We start from the raw sequence: 19,682 nt of genomic DNA on the forward strand, positions 1-19,682 counted from the left end.
TTTTCCCAACTTCTTGCTGTCATTTTCAGCTGAGTCTGCATCCTGCTCGCCCTACTCCTCCCCAGCGACTTGCTGGCAGTGGACGCACCCGTGCTAATGGAAAACATGAAGTGTACAGAGGTCCTCCCAAATAGCTTTTTTTTTTTATTTTCCAACTAAGTTTATATTGAAATAGAGCAGAACAGCAGAAATAGAAAATGATCAGGAGCATGGGACAAACAGCAGCTGTGATTATTAATGTGAATTCTCGACTACAAGAGGTTACATCTAGTTTTATCTGACAAGTCACCGACGGCTATACACAGATCGGCATTGCTTGGGATCGTGGGTAAGCTGGTTTTACGATTGGCCGGTAAAGGCTCTACTGTAACCGGCTTTTGTGGTTAGAAATCAAAGCAAATCCTGCTCATTCTCCAGCCAAATTACAACACCATTTCTAGTCTTCTGAGGAAAGAGCCATGAGTAAAAGACCAATTCAGATTTGAGATCAGTTGAAATTATCCAGCAGCTCTCATCCATACATTAATGTATCTGGTCCTAGAAATGGCAGAAATGGTCGTTTAACACTGTTCTTATATTGTGAGAAACTATCTGCAGATTGCACCAAAAGTACCAAAACACCAAGCTCAGAAACCCAACGGACCCTATAATAGTCAATGCGTTCCTTCAGGTGTCACTGTTTTCTGCTCTACTGGTATGACGGATCAGCTCTGATGTAAATTTCATTCAGTCCCTACGACCTCTATCAGCATGAAGTGTTGCCTGTTTACTTCAAGCGTCACCCTTTCCAAAACAACTTTTTGTAATTCCACGCCAAATTTACACATTAATGGCTTTAAGGTCGATCATTCGACTACGCTGCCTTATATAAGGATAAAGGCCGGGGACGCTCTTCTCAAATGCACTGGACTCCTATGTATTGCATTGTTTCATCACTCCTGTTAGCCAAAATGGCCTTTATTGTGCCTTTTTGGCTAATAGGAGGGAGGATGTATGCCCATAATAGACTGGATAGCTGATAAATTATATACGAGCAACAACCATATGTAAAATTAACTCACATAGATGAGATTTTCCTTGAACCGTTTCTTCAGGTTTTCGATGAAGGCCGCTTCGCTTGTATAGTTCTCCAACAGGACAAAGTCCTGGACACCAACCCGATCACGGGCCGTTAAGGCACTCTCCATGGTTATCCGGATACCGTCAATAGCTGGAGCCTAAAGACAAAGTCACAGAAATTAAATACAAAATCAGAAATGCTTTTAAGATTTCTACAATGGAAGGTCTATGTATACACAAATATTAAAGCTAAAAGTAGAGTTTTCCATTTGTTACATCACACGGATACCAGGTTGTGTCCTCTGCGCGCTTTTTACACCGGCCCAGACATACCTGCGGGCTACAAGACCAAGATGCATACAAGGATTTTTATAAGCCATGTACCTACAAGGCCAAGCCTCATGTACATTAATACTGCTCCCCCCACAGCTGCTCCCTGGGGTCAGTGCTTGGGAACGGAACTTTAATGAAGACTCTTACTCAGAGCTTAGACTTCTGATCTTCACTACTTAACGGTGCCCATGTTCCCACACCAGCACCCTTGCCACATCCACGCACCAACGCCAGGGCACCCAACCCGGCATCCATGCCCACATCCGCGCACCAATGCCAGGGCACCCACGCCCACGTCTGCACACCGCCAGGGCACCCGCACCGGCATCCATGCCCACATCCGCGCACCAACGCCAGGGCACCAACGCCAACGTCCCTACAAGTATTCATCTACACATGTATACATAAAGTTAAAAAACAAAAATAGTTACTGTGCACATAACCAGGATAAATATCTGCTTGCAGCGATTTCAGGACACACCCTAAGGGACAAATCATCAAAATGGACATACATGAGCCATGCACAGAAGGTGCAGCATTTAACTCCTCCGCTAGACTCATTATGAAAGGACGGAAATGTCAGCACTGAGGAATGTAGATGAGCTCAGCGGTCTGTGAGATCACCCCACGGCTGCACTAGTAATGGACTTCAATAAGGGAACTACACATGTCACGATCACCAAGAAGGATCCCAATGTGCATGTTCATTTTCCATGACAAATATAAATCAGGACTTACAGAGCAACAAACTGGTGCACGGAAGGGAAGGCAGCCAGAACACGGTCTAATACACCAGTCCCTGACCAGCTGCCCGATACAACTGCCGACTGGTAACCGCTGCCAGTTGTTTAAATGCCCGTTTCCAGGCAGACCAAAGAAAGCGATGCACACTGCACTGCAAAACATTACTCAGATGATGGCCAGCATGTTTACACAGCAAAATAAGAGTGAAAAGAGCATTTTTAAACAACGCTGGTTCACGATCATCTCGCAGTGCAAATGTCCTTTACACGGTGTATTTAATGGGAATGTCCAGGATTATAAAACCAGGTCTGCTTTGTTTTATGAAGACCAGCATATCTGCAGACTGTGCCAGGTACTGCAGCTGAGCCTTGACAACGTAAATAGGACTTAAGGTACTGTCACACTAAGCAACATCGCTGCTGAGGCACGACTTTTGTGACGTAGCAGCGATGTTGCTAGCGATGTTGCCGTGTGTGACATCCAGCAACAACCTGGCCCCTGCTGTGAGGTCGCTGGTTGTTGCTAATGTTTTTTCAAAGCATGGACAACCCCTTTAAATTAGTAAAAATTATAACAGCCATGACATCAGGAAGGTTATTGCACTCGGTCACACTATGGTTTCTATGTTGTCTCAGTTAGTAGATATTTGTATGATCTAAACATTTCCATAATTGCAAATTTGTCAGAAACCATCCTACAACCTACATCCTAAGCCCTACACAAGGGCCAGCTGACAAGTCACAATGTCGTGCTCCAAGGAAACAAGATGGAAGTTGGAAATTGCGCATGACCCAGTTAAAAAAAGCCAAAAACCATGACCGCGCAGAGAGATAACGGCTAAGATAACTGTAATATAAAAAGAAAAAATGTTGCCGACAAGAATGACAGATTAGGGTGCGGTGCTCTGCTGCAACTTGCATATTTCCCAACATACCAGAGATACCTCTCCCTGGCACACAGCGGAGGACGGACACTTCTAGGGGTTTTCTAACCAGCTTCAACTGTACAGAATCAGCACAACACATATTTGGGGTAAAGGTTGAATCCAGGCTGCTACAGAATAGGCTAAAACTAGATTGTCTTCTTCTACAGATGTTGCACTATGGGTTCATACCTTCACATCACATCTTGAAGACCTCGTATAACCTATAGCTTGGCTAATGATCACCATCTGAATAAAACGGTCCATAGATTTTATGGGGATGTCTGGTATACAAGGTCTATTTTCACATAAACTATCGGGTATTCTCAGACAATAGAGACCACGCAATCGGGACCACTACCAATTAGCCCGAATAGAAAGCTCGGGTAGTCCGGTTAAACTCCTGCATTGCAGATGATACATTAGTTTCAGCGGGTGATGTGCAATGCCGCATCTCTCCAGTGGAGGCGCTGCAGGAAAACTGAACACTTACTGCAATGAGGCCGCAGCACTGAACACTGTCAGCAGATTATTTTAAGTTGATTCTTCCAATAAAAAAAAAAAAAAGTATTTTCCAAAAGCAAACCACCCCTCTTAATGATCATTATTATTGAACATCTGCCTAAAGCAGTTTTCACACCTCCCTTTTTTTACGGCACATGTACAAACAGGGTGCAGGCACTGGCCGTGTGTCTACTGACTACTATGGAGCACCCTCACGAGTTCAGGTCAGGAGTGGACCCCCGTCCGGACATTGTGGGCCGTACTCCTAAAAGTCACAGTAGAACAGATTTATACAGTGTGTCCACCCATATCCTGTCTACCGCCATTAACATGAGAACGGCAGCAGCTATAGTAATAGAAGTGGTGTCTAGGTATAGTAAAAGTAGCCATGCGCTACGCGATGAAACAAACTATAGCGCCACCTGGTGGAAAACAACGGAGTTAGCATTTTTATCTCGAAAATGTAACGAGACAGAGAAAAAAAGTGAATTACAAAGTTATAGGGCATCATCAATTCAATACGAATCGACACCTTGCATACAGAAATGCTATGATTAGAACGTGTAAAACTCACAAGGCTGCGGACGTGAAGCGATACCTCATGGACACCTTCCTAAAATTCATTGGGTATGGTGGCTGCGTGGAGTGGCCTCCACACTCACCTGACCTGACCGCATTGGACTTCTTTCTGTGAGGTCACATCAAACAGCAGGTGTATGCGACCCCTCCACCAACATTGCAGGACCTACGACGACGTATCACAGATGCTTGTGCAAACGTGTCACCTACCATATTGTACAACGTGCAGCAAGATACAGTATGCTGTCCAGAGTCCAGATGTGCATTGCAGCTGACGGTGGCCACTTTTGAGCATCAAAGTTAAATGAGCGCCATATGCGTGACCAGCATTCAATGTTTGGACGGGAAGGGGGAGGGGGGTCATGGGTTTCATATCATAGCATTTCTGTATGCAAGGTGTCGATTCGTATTGAATTGATGATGCCCTACAATTTTTTTTATTCACTTTTTTCTCTCTCTCATTCCGTTTTCAAGATAAAAATGCTAACTGTTGTTTTCCACCAGGTGGCGCTATAGGTGGTTTCATTGCGTACCGCATGGCTACTTTACTATACCTAGACACCACTTCTATGCCTATAGCTGCCGCCGTTCTCAAGTTAATGGCGGTGGACAGGATATGGGTGGACACACTGTATATCGTACTAAGCAAATGAAAGCAGCAGAAAGAAACAAAAATCAGGACATGTACACATGGTTATAAAATATCCCAAGACACCAAGTTGAAATAATGAATGCTATTTGTTACCAAACTGAGAAAGGAAACAGGATTCCCAAAATTATGCCAAGAAGGCAAAGTCCACAGATAAGGCTGGCTACAATGCTACACATGTGTGCACTGCTATATAGCCTGACAAAGCTGCTCTACAAGAATGCCAACAAGATGGCTCCGCAATCCAATTACCTCTAGACTATTAATATTGATCTTATGACCACATAAATACATTGTGAATTAACTCCTTCATGACTGCCTTGAAGGCTTCTAACTGTTCTGAGAATTAAGTGAATAGTGCCTCCTGGTGGGCGAAAATGCAGCAGGTGACAGCGGCTTACTATGCTTCTGAGCTGGCTTTGATTGGTGATGGCGCCGACTATGAACGTTTAACCCCCTAGGTGCTGCTTTCAATAGACACAGAGGCATCTAATTGGCTAGCAGAGGTAGTGGGGCTTCTCCTAGGGCCCTGTGCGCACGCTGCATTTTTGCCGTGTTTTTTGGTGCAGTATTTTGCCCAAGATTGCATGTCTTTTCTTCTCCCAGCAAAGTCTATGAGAATTCAGAAATGCTGTGCGCGCGTTGCTTTTTTTTGCTTGCAGTTTTGGGTTGACAAATTGTAGCATGTCAATTCTTTGTGGGTTTTTGTCCAGCGTTTTTTTTAGCCCTTTCAGCCATTAATTTCACTAAAAAAATAAATAAATGCATGGGACAAAAATGTGGCAATAACGCATGCGCTTGTTTGTTGCATTTTCTGGCACAAGGTGCGTTTTTGTACCAGAAGGTCCAGTTTGGTTGTTATCAAATAAATTGCAGCGTGCAGATGTAAGATTCTGGTCAAGTTCCTACCTCTGAAGACACCAAATGTTCTTAAATATATATGTGTGATAAAATATAAAAGTTATGTAGGAAAGTAATGTAAAGTATAGGAATGTATAGATGTAACAGTGCTGGTAGGGGCATGAGGTTATAACATTGGCTGTTGATAAGATAGGTGGCCCGGCAACAACCGACTGCAGGGTAGGTGACAGTCGCAGTTGGTAGTTGGCAGTTGGGATTGGGTAATGGGGGAGGAGCTAGTGCTGAGGGAGAGAGAGACAGACTCCATCTTTGAGTTCAATTGGGGAACGACCAGAGTTGAGTTCGGACGTATGGGTCCATCAGGTTGTTTTGGTCGCACTCTTTGGGAGTCTTGTGGAGGCTGCAACATCGAGAGTAGCGTGAGAAAAAATATGAACACCCGGATGATGGTTGTAGGCCAAGATGAAAACCAGTAGAAAAATCTAGAGCTACATGCGAGAGGAGTATGCAGTCCAGCGTGGCAAACCTGAGAGGATGTGGAAGTGTACGTGGACTGGATTGACTCACACACGGCTCCGTTGTGCTAGGAGGACTGGGAACATCTACAATAATAACAGCTGAGGTGAACGTAGAGGAAATGTGCCTGTTGGTGATTGATACTAATGAAACGCACTATGAGATGTGTGCCCGCTACTTCTCATGTAAAGCCGCCATCCAGAGACTGTAGTAAAGAAACTGTTGTGTAATAAGAACTATCGGTCTCCGTCTCCTCCATGATCTGGTCCCGGCCTGCGCAAGACAATGGTGATAAGCGGCCTCCTGAAAGGTGTGAACTGCATCACACCTAGCCACACACCCAGTCAGGACTACAACACTTTAACTGTGAATTGAGGCCAGGGCGCATACCACAGACAATCGCTTGCCCGGGACTACTGCCCCGTGCCCCTGATTTACATAGCCTAAGCCTGAGAGTGTGATCTGGTGGTCCCAATGGTGCTATGGCAACGCGAGGCCAAGCAATGTAGCCAATGTTTAGGACGGAAGTTAAAAAAAATAATAAAAATTCCACTAAAATATTACTATATATTCTACATTGCTTTAATGCATGTGGTGAGTTACCTGGAGAATTAAGCTTCATGATGGCAGTTTTGAATACTTTGGGGGAGGGGGGGTGGATGTTTTTAAAATTGTGTCACTTTTGGGGGGTGGGTTTCCAATAATTGGGCCCTTAAAGTCACTTCAAAACCAAATAGGTTCCTAAAAATGTTTTGAACATTTCCCAGAAGAAATGAAATATTGTTTTTCAAACTATTAACCTTTCTAACATCTTAACAAAATGAAAGACAAAAAGGATAATGTTATTTATAGACTTGTGTGGTGAGACTATCTGGTGCACAGGTCCCCAACCCTTCAGAGCCCCATCCAGCTCTGAGGGAGGGTCGCGAGCCCCATCCAGCTCTGAGGGAGGGTCGCGAGCCCCATCCAGCTCTGAGGGAGGGTCGCGAGCCCCATCCAGCTCTGAGGGAGGGTCGCGAGCCCCATCCAGCTCTGAGGGAGGGTTGCGAGCCCCATCCAGCTCTGAGGGAGGGTCGCGAGCCCCATCCAGCTCTGAGGGAGGGTCGCGAGCCCCATCCAGCTCTGAGGGAGGGTCGCGAGCCCCATCCAGCTCTGAGGGAAGGCCGCGAGCCCCATCCAGCTCTGAGGGAAGGCCGCGAGCCCCATCCAGCTCTGAGGGAGGGTCGCGAGCTCCATCCAGCTCTGAGGGAGGGTCGCAAGCCCCATCCAGCTCTGAGGGAGGGCCGCAAGCCCCATCCAGCTCTGAGGGAGGGCCGCGAGCCCCATCCAGCTCTGAGGGAGGGCCGCGAGCCCCATCCAGCTCTGAGGGAGGGCCGCGAGCCCCATCCAGCTCTGAGGGAGGGTCGCGAGCCCCATCCAGCTCTGAGGGAGGGTCGCGAGCCCCATCCAGCTCTGAGGGAGGGTCGCGAGCCCCATCCAGCTCTGAGGGAAGGCCGCGAGCCCCATCCAGCTCTGAGGGAAGGCCGCGAGCCCCATCCAGCTCTGAGGGAAGGTCGCGAGCCCCATCCAGCTCCTGTCCCCCTCACAGCAGTGACACCCAGCCTACGTTTTTGGACAGAAATCACCACAGCGAGACAGTATACAAAGATGCAGGGGTTCCCACAATACCGCCCGATCAGATATGCTCTTCTGTGTGGGACTACTCACAAAAGTCACCATTTGGAGACCGGTTCCTCATAGCTCTTTGCTAGACCTGGTGCTAATGTGCCAAGCTGGCAGACAGCTGCAAGCCACACATCATGGGCTCCCGAGCCACAGGTTGGGGACCCCTAATCTGGTGTAAGGCTATAAATAATAAAAGTTTGAAAATTGATAAGGTTTCAACATTTTCATCCAATTTCCGATATTTTCATTAACGCAAAAAATATTGACCTACATTTTCCACTAGTCCAAAGTACATGAAAAAAACAAATTTGAATCAATGGGATATGTAGAAGCATTCCCAGTTGTTACCACAAAGTCAAGCGTCAGATATGAGAACAGATCCTATTGTTCTTTATGGGACACAACAGTGCATCCGTTTACACCCATCCATCAATTTTAGCTTTCTCATTCATGAAGGTTTGATTTTTCTTCCTTCATCATTGAGGTCAAAGGATGAAAGACACATGGAAATGGATATTAGCTGACACAAGATCATCAGTTACAGAGCAAATACTATGCAAACCAAGCTTAAAATGCTACGTCTGAATAGTCACAGTATACCTCTGGTTCCACAGTGACGACCACTTCAATCTTGGTCCCCGATGAGGAAACTGCCAGGTCATCCTCATTCTCAGAGGAGGGCGAGGATGAGGATTTATCTTCATGCTCAGACAGGTGATACCCTTTTGGAATCAAGGAAGCTCGTTTTTCCTGCACGAGTGCCCAAAAGCCTTTGGCATCCATTCTGTACAATACCCTTAGCTTTGTAGCCTTATGTCATCTGTTACATTTTGAGCAAAGCAACACTTGGAGAGGTTACATGCTCCCTGGAGACCACCACAAACGCCCAGTGCAATCTTATTCTTCATCCCTAAGGACTCTCGGCAATTTCATCAGACACCCGGAAACACTGCCCTAAGTCATCTGGCTTCTATATAGTTTTCTGGTACTATGTGCACACTGATTCATTTCTTGTAATGTGATGGTTCTTTTTATGGAAATAGAAAGAAAACTTCCTCAATCAGAATTACCCTTTGTACAGAAAGGATGACAATAAAAAATTGCTACAAGTTGGTACAAAATTATGAATAGATGAGTCACACAATGATTCTCTGAGCTTCAATTAAGAGATTTCCTTCGCAGATCACAATTGTGTTCATTTCAGACAGTCACCCAGGGAGCAAAGCTATCAAGTGGCAAACGGGCGCTGGCGTGGGGCACGGACAGGCACAACTTGTCATATGAACTATGGCTGCAACACGCACAGCATTCACAAGTACTGCCGAGAAAACCATCAAATAAGAGGTTTGTTCTTCTGCCTTCCAAGAAATAAGACAAGTTACCATAAATCTGGTTAATGCAGATTTATACCCAAGCATATTTTGTATCTATATTATCTAAGTAATTGACCTAGCAGAGGGAAGAAGCAAAGTCTTTCTTAATTAATGTGGACCTGTCACCAGGTCAAAACATGACCATTTGTGCTCTCATTTTATTCTTGCTGCTTCCTTACATATTATGTTTTTTGCTTCTTTTTTTTTTTTTTTGTAAATCTGCCATATGGTTCAAGACATAAGAACATAATGTGTGTGTGTGTGTGTGTGTGTGTGTGTGTGTGTGTGTGTGTGTGTGTGTGCGTATTTTATTTCTCTAACACACACAGCCCTGCTATACACTCAGCTCTAACACACACACGCACACACACACGCACACACACACACGCACACACACACACGCACACACACACACGCACACACGCACACGCACACACGCACACACGCACACACGCACACACGCACACACGCACACACGCACACACGCACACACGCACACACGCACACACGCACACACACACAGCTTTGCTATATAGCCAGTTCTAATACACACAGCTCTGCTATACACTCGGCTCTAACACACACACACAGCTCTGCTATACACACACACAGAGCTCTGCTATACACTCAGCTCTAACACACACACAAATATTTTTTATGTAGTGCTATTTTTTTAATGGCCTCTACCAAGAGGACTGTGTTCGCAGGAGAATTTTGCAGGGTCACCTAAAGACATTTTTTCACACGGGACCAGACATGACACGCACAGGCCTCCTGCATATGGTGACCTCGTATATTTGCAGAGAATATTGTGTATGTGTACAGTTGAATTTTTCAAGAAGGATATATGGATTATTAGATATCCTGAGCCATATTAATATTGAAGAAGAGGGGCTCGTTTTGAGGATATGCTCTGAGGTTGTTAAAAAAAATGAATTATTGTTGTTGATGTTATTCAATAAATTACTCCCCGTGTCCCGAGGCCTGTACAATCAAGATAGAGGTTTAAACGTATCTGGGTTACGCAAAATAAGAGATCATTGAAGTCTTGATTGCTGTATTCCATATCTAGCTGATGCCTACAAGCCCTCAATAACTATATCCATATAGAGGCCTGATATTATTACAGTTGTATCAAACAATGGGTCTTTTTGCCGGATAATAAAAAAACCCTGATGATCCCCTACTGCCACAAGTTCAGGAAGAGGTGAAACGCATTGGGGACTGAATATTAGGGTAATGTTTGAGTTACGGTTTAACATCCGCTTATTATGACCTATTGAAAATTATCGCAGTAAGAGAAAAGAAAAGACCAGTCCAATATTATATGGAATTGAAGACCAGGACTTGAATTACTTGCCATAAATATTCTTACTAGGATTGTAGTTTATTGGAAAGGAGTCTCATGCCAGTCTTTGGGTCTTGTTTGTCCTGGTTAATGTCACAAATTTAAGCACGTTTGAGAACTTTGGTGGTGGCTCCTGAGGATAGCGTCCAGGGCCTAACAGGGCAAGTCATCATGGAGCGGGGATGTCCAGAAAAGTAGGACACCCTCCATTGTAAGGAAGGGTAAGAATAGAGTATTGATAAGTGAGAGACTCTTCGATTTCTCTATCCTATATAGATTTAATATTGCGCTCGAGTCAGGCAGGATTCATGTTCACTTGCACTAAAAACACTTTAAGGCTATGTGCCCACGCTGCGGAAAATGCGCGGATTTTGCCGCGGATTTCCCGAAAATCTGCAGCACAGCTACTCCCCAGCCATTTCTATGGCATTTTGGAAATGCTGTGTCCACGCTGCGGATTTTTCCGCAGCGGAAATCGTGCGGATTTTCGTCCGGAAAAATCTGCAACATGTCAATTATTGTTGCTTTCATCCGGATTTTGGCTTTAAAATTGGGGGAAAAAAAAAATCCGCACCAAAATCCGCATCAAATCCGCGGCAATTCCGCGGTAAATCCGCACCTTTGAAAAGGTGCGGATTTTGCAGGAAAGCTGCGGATTTTGCTGCAGAAAAATACGCAGCTACATTCTCCCGTGGACACATAGCCTAAATTGACATTCTTGAAATATTTTGTGACTATTTGATATTTAATAAAACATATTTTAAGAGGTTCATTGTTGTAGTAGGTTTGTTTTTTCACCTAAAGACAGCCCCGGAGAAAATCTTGTGAACAATCCCTCCTTGTAAAGACCATAACAATTTCCACTAGATAAAAAGGTCTATCTCTGAAAAAGTGTGGTAGACTTGATAAAGAAAAGAAAAACTAAAAACTGAATACTCAGGAGAGCAGAAGGCATAAAAAACAAAAACTGGACACATGACTTGGTGACAGATCCTCTTTTTAAGAGCAGATATTACATGGTTTTACTTTACTGCGAAAAAAAAAAATAAATGATGGGAAAAGCTGGACTTAAAGCCCAAGAACAGGCCACCTCTGACCTCTTTAAAATAATAAAGAGGGGCAGATTTCAGATAAATGCCGTCCCTCTAAGTCTTCTGTGTGTCCACATTTTTATATGTATGGGAAGCTATCATGCACAGCTGTATCAGTCATATAGTAGATTGTACCGGTGACCTAATCTCTATGAGAGCTATTGATTGTCTGCAGTGGTCACAGCTGTCCAGTGGGAGTAGGAAACAGAAGTAGTAGTGGGGACATGGGAAAATATGAAACCAAATTTGGTGAGAATTTTTGAATTTTAAATGTAAAACCAGTCTGAAAACAAAACAGTCTGGACAGCCCCTTTAAGCAAAAATTCTATAAACTAAATCAGGACGCCATTGTATAAGAAAATCATTGTGACTTGAGACCACAAAAAACTAGTAAATTTGTTCTGTAGTGCCCAATATGTCACAAAATAAGAAAAGCAGATAACTAACTCTCTAAGTACAGGACAGTAGTGTCTTCCAGGGCCTGTACAGTATATAGACTGTACCACCTGGTATCTAAAGAAGCGGCTGATCTGCGCCTAGGTAAGGTCCATAATGTACAGGTAAAACGGAGCTGTACTGTAGAGAAGAACCCCGACATTCAGTGCATGTATTGTAGAAATACTGGTAATTTACCTGTGAAATAACCATGCTGAATGACTGCACAATCCATCCAACCACGTTACAAATCTAGAAGGACTGCAAGGCTCATTTGCACATCAGTATTTGTATACCAAAACCAGGAGTATCTCTTAAAGGGAATCTGTCACTAGGTTTTTGCTCCCCCATCTGAGAGCAGCATAATATAGAGACAGAGACCCCGATTCCAGAGATGTGTCACTTACTGGGCTGTTCGCTGTCATTTTGATAAAATCAATGTTTTCTGTGCTGAAGATCTAGCAGTTATACAGAGCTCATGAATAATGCAGCAGCTCGAGCTTGATCACTGCAGTGTATTATATCTGGCATTGCCTCACACACCATGTATCCGGTATGGTCTGTGAGGCTTTCCGTAGATCAGTAATTTGGGGTCATCATGGTGAAGACCCAGGTTTACCATGGCAGGGACCCGATCGCCAGGGAGAGGTAAATGATCCTTCTCCCTGCCTACTGAATGCTGCAATCGCACACAAATCTGCAACATGAGCACATGCCCTAATGATAATCTACTGTTGATTAAACAGTGATTTTATCAAAACTACACTAAGCAGCCCAGTAAGTGACACATCGCTGTTATCAGGGTCTCTGCCCCTACGTTATGCTGCTCTCAGATTAGGTGGCAAAAACCTGATGACAGATTCCCTTTAAACACAGAACAGGGATCAATTATAATTTTTATCTGTAAGTTACACTTCCAGCATACAAACACTGATGCAAAATACTGACATGTGAAGTAGAGGAGGAAAGACCATTAAATGTAGAAACTATTATACTTTGCCCATTGTGTATGTGTCTGTATATATTAGAGACACAAGTTTAGGGCCTTTTTAGAAGCTCATATTATAGGCCTGTCTGAAAAGGCTGGCAATGATTAGCAATACAAACCGTTCGTCGGGTGAGATGATTTTCAAGCAAGCCTAAAAACCGTTTTTGGCATCACTGTCTTGTGTAAACAGCATAATCTATGCACAAAGAATGATTGTATTAACGTTCGTTCTGTGGAATGAAGTTCAGTCAGGCTGCCTAAACGACTACCAATCAGTTTGCAGGTAGCTAATCAGTGATTCTTTTGTGGCCTATCCAAATGGGTTCTTAGATGTACTTTTCAAAAAACCACCCAGATGCCCATCACAAAACACCCTTTATCCTGGATAAACTCCTGTTTGCTAGTGAAGGAACAGGCCACTGTTAAGCCTCTTGAATTTGGAGCAATAAATATGAAAGTATACACATCACATACTAATCTCACTATGAGATTAGAGATGGGGTGGCCGTATTATTATATGAGGGTAGGATCACTTGTACGACCGATCCAACATACGCCTAATCGGCAGTATTGAGGCTATCCTTATAGGGCGGCACGGTGGCTCAGTAGTTAGCACTGGGGTACTGGGTTCAAATCCCACCAAGGGCACATCTGCAAGGAGTTTGTATGTTCTCCCCGTGTTTGGGTTTCTTCCCACACTCCAGAGACCTACAGATAGGGAATATAGATTGAGTCCCAATGGGGACAGTGTTCGTGATGTGTCTAAAGCGCTGTGGAATCAATAGCACTATATAAGTGAATAAATATTCTTATTATTGCCAGCTTCAAAGACAATATATTTTTATTTCCTTACTGTTAATTTAAGATGAGCCGCATATTACTCATCAGGGCCTATTCTACACGTGGCAAAACCAAACTAATAACAAAGTTGACGTTCTCAGAATAGAATAGATCAAAGTTGAAGTCAAACACTGGCATTAAAGAGTGCGCTCGCTACTGAAGTCTCCGTAAGGAAACGGCGCAAACATTTGTCATTCGATTAGATCAGATTATATCTGGAAATCTGAAAACTGGACAAAATAAATGACAAGTGAAAAAGAGGATGACAACGTTATGTGATCCAAAGAAGCCCGAGAGGCACAGAGCCCAAAGCTATGGGAACGAGTCCAAGGAACTGTGGAAAATGCATTCAAGAGAAAAGCACTAATGAGTATCGAGAAGAAAGAAAGACGGGACATGAAGAGCACGCAAAGATCTTGTAAGGTCACAAGCTATGGATACATTCATTCAGAGCCAAACTATCCACGTCAGTAAATCCTTGGCCCACATTTCATATCTGATCGCTAAGGAGCAGACTACAGGTGGACAACCCGGGACCCAGACTGTCCCAGCACAGGTCAGCAGGATTCTTGTCAATCTCTCCACGCCGATGAGGATTGTTGGGATGGATTTTAGTTTATACTGATCAAACCAAATGCCTTAACCTGCAAGAAGGAACTCATGTTCTCGCTCATTCTGCAGTGACAGATTGCTTTACAGATGACCAGCCCAACCACAGTAATCTGAATAATCCCCTGCTCACCGCTGCTCTGTACTTCATTGCCACTGTCAGATGTCACGGATCTCCAGTGAAAGATTGATCTACCGCAGCCGGCAGTTTCCAGAGGACCGTCCTAATCAAATCCAGCGAGGCAGCATCAGTAGAAACAGAGGATCCAGCCTTAATCATCTAAGCAGTCAAATATATTACTCCAACTTCACGGGTTAATGCATGTCCAGAGTCCCACATACACCGCAGCCCCAGCAGCAGCTTATAGGCAAAGAGCAGACACGAGAGGAAAAACTTAGAATCTAGAATCTGCTCCCAGACCGAGATCAGGCGTCACTGGCAGAGAAAGACAGGAATGAAAAGAGGGAATTAAAAAAAAAAAAAAAAGGAGGGCTGGGAATCTTGGGCTGGAGCCCAAACCTAATAAACACAGCACACAAGACAGGGGAATGAGCGCTAATGATTGGTGGGCCTCCCACTCCCACCGTGCCTGCATGCTGCTGCACATCTCTCATTACTGAGCTAAACCACATCCGAGGGGAGTCGCACAGGTGAAGTCAGGTGGAAAGAACCGCAGCAGGTAAAGGTCCTGCACAATGTATACAGGCGCCATGTACTGCAGGGCAATATCTGCCCCAGACACAGGAGGAGCCTAGAACTCATCATATACATAAAAGAATATAATGTGTATGGGGAGAGAGCGAGCGGAGAAGCTCAATGGCTCACAACATACTCAATCCTTTAATCTCAAGAAGTGTGAGATATAAATGTATGCTCATCTGATCCAAGCATCCATGTTTATGGGGAGTCCGGAGAGACCGTGGTCTGCCCTGGACAGGTTTATGGGCAACGAGTTGTCCTACTCTGTCTGTAGGAAGAACCTTATTCTCAAGAAAACTGGACCTGCGGAGTATTGAGTGACCGTCAGGAGTGGCAGCGAATGTATAGGGGTACGTTCACACTGCGTTCTAGCTTACACTCAGTGGATCCCTCGCCCATCATTTTCCTCCGGATACGCTTATTTGAGGTATGCAATAAAATGCAGATGACTACGTGTTCTAGCCTGCCTCAAATAGGCATAAATGACTGAAAATGATGAGCACAATGACTCTGTCTTTGTCATAACAGTCAATGGCCCAGTCGCTGCATACGCCCGGGTCCCATGATCCAGAGCTTCAGAAATACTGCAATTCCTGAATGAGCCACTGACAAGGGGGTAAAACGTGTGGTGACCCCGGCCTAAGGTGTCCAGCAGCCAACGTCTGCATGTATATGGGGCTGCAGAGGGCAAAGATCAGTCACCTAACAGCACAGCCAACAAGGGCACACGGCCATCTTTATTAATACCTCTGGTGTAAAAGATGATGATGGGGCCCATTTACACCCCGGTTTACTGATATTACTGCAATAGATGTATAAGGTGATATAGGAGGTTTTCATTATGGGAATGAGCAGCAATAGCTACTACAATGGGAATTTTGTTTCTGTTCCAGGCTAAAAAAAAAATAAAAATATTTTCATGCAAGTACATAGCTCAGACCATTGATTATCAGATAACACTGGCAAATCCGAAGGATGATAGAGCATCTTCGCTGTTATAGGCTACTTCACTCCATTTACATCTCTTTTTAATCTTCTCCTTTACACAAGGATAAAAAAATAACTGTCCTGGCCATGTGATGACCCCCCCATGTTCCTTATTTGGGGAGTTTTTGTTTTTTTTTACCTCAGTATTTGTAGCCTAAATCAGGAGTGGAACAATCACAGGAAAAGTATAATAAAAACTCGGGCACCACTGCTGGATTTATCACCCACTGCTGGTTATGGCTACAAATACTGAGGTAAAAAAAAAAAAAAAAAAACACTCACCAAAATACTCAACATTTCCACGTGGCCTAAGAGCCCAGTATAACTGGATACAAAAGTCCATTGAAAAGGATCTGTACTCTGATCCTAGGACCCACCCAGCGGTTCTATTGACCTGAACTAACTGCTTTGTATATGTCTGTTAGCGGAGGTCAGATTATTGTGAGAATTGTCTCATAATTGACAAGCATTGAATCTAGATCAAGAGAGGTCATTATTCCCCTATACTCTGCCCTGGTCAGACCTCACCTGGAATACTGTGTACAGTTCTGGGCGCCCCAATTCAAGAAAGACATCGATATACTGGAGCAAGTCCAGAGAAGAGCAACCAAGACGGTAGAAGATCTGCAACCCATGTCATATGAAGACCGGCTAAAAGAACTGGGAATGTTAAGTGTGAAAAAGAGAAGGCTGAGAGGAGACTTAATAGCCGTCTACAAATATCTGAAAAGGTAGTCACAGTGCAGAGGGAATCACCCTATTCTCATTATGACAAGGAAGTACAAGAAGCAATGGGATGGAACTAAAAGGAATGAGATTCAGATTAGACAATAGGAAAAACTTTCTAGCAGTGAGGGCAGTCTGAGTGGAACAGGCGACCACGGGAGGTAGTAAGCTCTCCATGAATGGAAATCTTCAAGCGGAACCTGGATAAACATATAGCTGGGATGATTTAGGAAAGGCTGCAGTCGCAGGGGCTTGGACCCGATGGCCCTTGAGATCCCTTCCAAGTCTACCATTCTATGATTCTATGTAGGATATCTCACGGCAATACATTAAAGCCCTTACTAGAGCGGGTGCGTAGTACATTAATCCGGCACACTGGGGCAGGGAGCGATAGGTCATTTAGGTGACAGCTATTGTATGTGCATGACCAGATTACTTAGGGATGTTTTCACACATTGTAGCAGGTTTTTTTCTAGCAATTTTGGAAAAATATCAGAAAAAATTGCATTATGATAGTAAGGTGTGAATACACACTAATACTATGCAACCTGTGTGAAGGTAACTGATAAATGAGCCCAGCATAAAGAAATCCTCACAAGGTTCAGGAGCTGATAAGGTATTAAAACTGCAGAACTTTCCATTATACAAAGAATACACCTAATACTATACCTTATTATACAAAGAATACACCTTATATTTGGGAAACCAGAACAAGTATCAGTATTTTGTGTGCTGTGGATGGCGGACCACACACAGACGCCGATCTCCCGCTGTCACCTGAGGTATACAGGGAGTGTTACTACGAAACTAGGTAAATTCTTCCAGGTAGCTTATACAGGTCTCACACTATCCGGTAATAGAAGGGCATTTTGTGTGTTCCCTGCTGTTAATCATTCACCCCCTGAGCAGGATCCCAGAGCCATGTTCACATGTTGAGTATTTGGTCAGTATTTTAACTCCATTTTTGAAGTCAAAACTAGGAGTGGGACAATCAGAGGAAACGTATAATAGAAACACGGGCACCACTTCTGAATTTCTCACCCAACCCTGGTTTTGACTACAAATACTGATGTCAAATACTGAACGTGTGAACGTGGCCTAAAGGTGGTGTCACACATAGCGACGCAGCAGCGATCACGACCAGCGATCTGACCTTATCAGGATCGCTGCTGTGTCGTTACATGGTCGCTGGTGAGCTGTCAAACAGGCAGATCTCACCAGCGACCAGTGAACAGCCCCCAGCGACGCGTGGAAACGTAACTAAGGTAAATATCGGGTAACCAAGGAAAGCACTTCTCTTGGTTACCCGACATTTACCTTAGTTACTAGCGTCCGCCGCTCTCCCGCTGCCAGTTCCGGCTCCCTGCTCCCTGCACTCCTAGCCAGAGTACACATCGGGTCAATTACCCAATGTGTACTCCAGCTATGTGTGCAGGGAGCCGGCACTGGCAGCGTGAGAGCGGCGGACGCTAGTAACTAAGGTAAATATCGGGTAACCAAGGAAAGGGCTTCTTGGTTACCCGATGTTTACCGTGGTTACAGCTTACCGCAGGCTGACAGATGCCGGCTCCTGCTCCCTGCTCGCTTCATTTCGTCGCTCTCTCACTGTCACACACAGCGATGTGTGTTTCACAGAGGGAGAGCAACGTCAAAAAAATGAAGCAGGACATTCAGCAACGACCGGCGACCTCACAGCAGGGGCCAGGTCGTTGCTGGATGTCACACACAGCGATAGCGACGGGACGAAAATGGTGACTTAGCAGCGACATCGTTGTCGCTGTGTGTGACACCACCTTAAGGCTGTGGCTTTGCTTACAAGTGAATCTGATCTGATCTAGTTCTCTGACTGAGCGCTCCAGACCTGAAGGTTAGGGTCCTGTTACACGTAGCGAGCGCACCAGCGATCCGACCTAGCAGGGATCGCAGGTGCGTCGCTACATAGTCGCGGTTGAGCTGTCAGTCAGGCAGATGTCCACAGCGATCAGAGACCAGCCACCAGCGACCCGTGTAACGACGGCTCCCTGCACACTCAGAACGGGAGCACGTTGGTCTCCCGCCGTCAAACACGCCGATGCGTGCTGCACAGCAGGAGACCAACGTGTAAAAATGGTCCTGATCGTTTTGTCACGATCAGCGACCTCGCAGCAGGGGCCCGCTCGCTGCTGCTTGTCACACACAGATATCGCTGGCGAGGTCGCTGATACGTCACAAAACCTGTGACGCTTCAGCGATCTGACACGTCGTTCATTTTCAAAATATCGTTGCTCGTGCTGGACGCAGGTTGTTCATCGTTCCTGAGGCAGCACACATCGCTACATGTGACACCCCGGAAACGACGAACAACAATGTACCTGCGTCCTACAGCAAAAGGTGGGAGTGATGTGAATGCAGCTGCTCTCCGCCCCTCTGCTTCTATTGGTGGCCCGCTGTGTGATGTCGCTAGGACGCCGCACGAACCGCCCCCTTAAAAAAAGAGGTTGTTCGGCGGCCACAGCGACGTCGTTAGGAAGGCAAGTACGTGTGACGCGTACCTGCGATATTGTTCGCCACAAGCAGCGATTTTCCCGTGACGCACAAGCGACGGGGGCTGGTGCTTTAGCGATGTCACTGCGTGTAAAGCAGCCTTTAGGGTATGTGCCCATGTAGCAGATTTGTATGCAGATTTTCTGCACAGAAAAAACAGTTTTTTCTGCCAAAGACATGCAGCAGAAAAAAATGATTAATTTTTGTTAACCCGTTTTTAATGGGCTTTT

At 45.0% G+C, this 19,682-nt stretch overlaps 1 protein-coding gene across 5 annotated transcripts in view; it reads right to left on the reverse strand.

The window, feature by feature from the left end:
- MYO1C (myosin IC) overlaps positions 1–19,682 on the reverse strand; it is a 207,211-nt gene that overhangs the window by 112,883 nt on the left and 74,646 nt on the right. For 4 of the 5 annotated variants that reach the window (XM_075335325.1, XM_075335323.1, XM_075335321.1 and 1 more), the window contains one exon: positions 1,062–1,217. In XM_075335325.1, coding sequence (XP_075191440.1) covers positions 1,062–1,187 — 126 coding nt within the window. In that variant the 5' untranslated portion in view covers positions 1,188–1,217. Of the gene's footprint in view, positions 1–1,061; positions 1,218–14,649; positions 14,945–19,682 lie in introns of those variants that run through there. The other variant, XM_075335322.1, reaches the window with a different exon arrangement.

This window comes from Anomaloglossus baeobatrachus, chromosome 2 (genome assembly GCF_048569485.1).
Source record: "Anomaloglossus baeobatrachus isolate aAnoBae1 chromosome 2, aAnoBae1.hap1, whole genome shotgun sequence".
NCBI lineage: Eukaryota > Metazoa > Chordata > Amphibia > Anura > Aromobatidae > Anomaloglossus > Anomaloglossus baeobatrachus.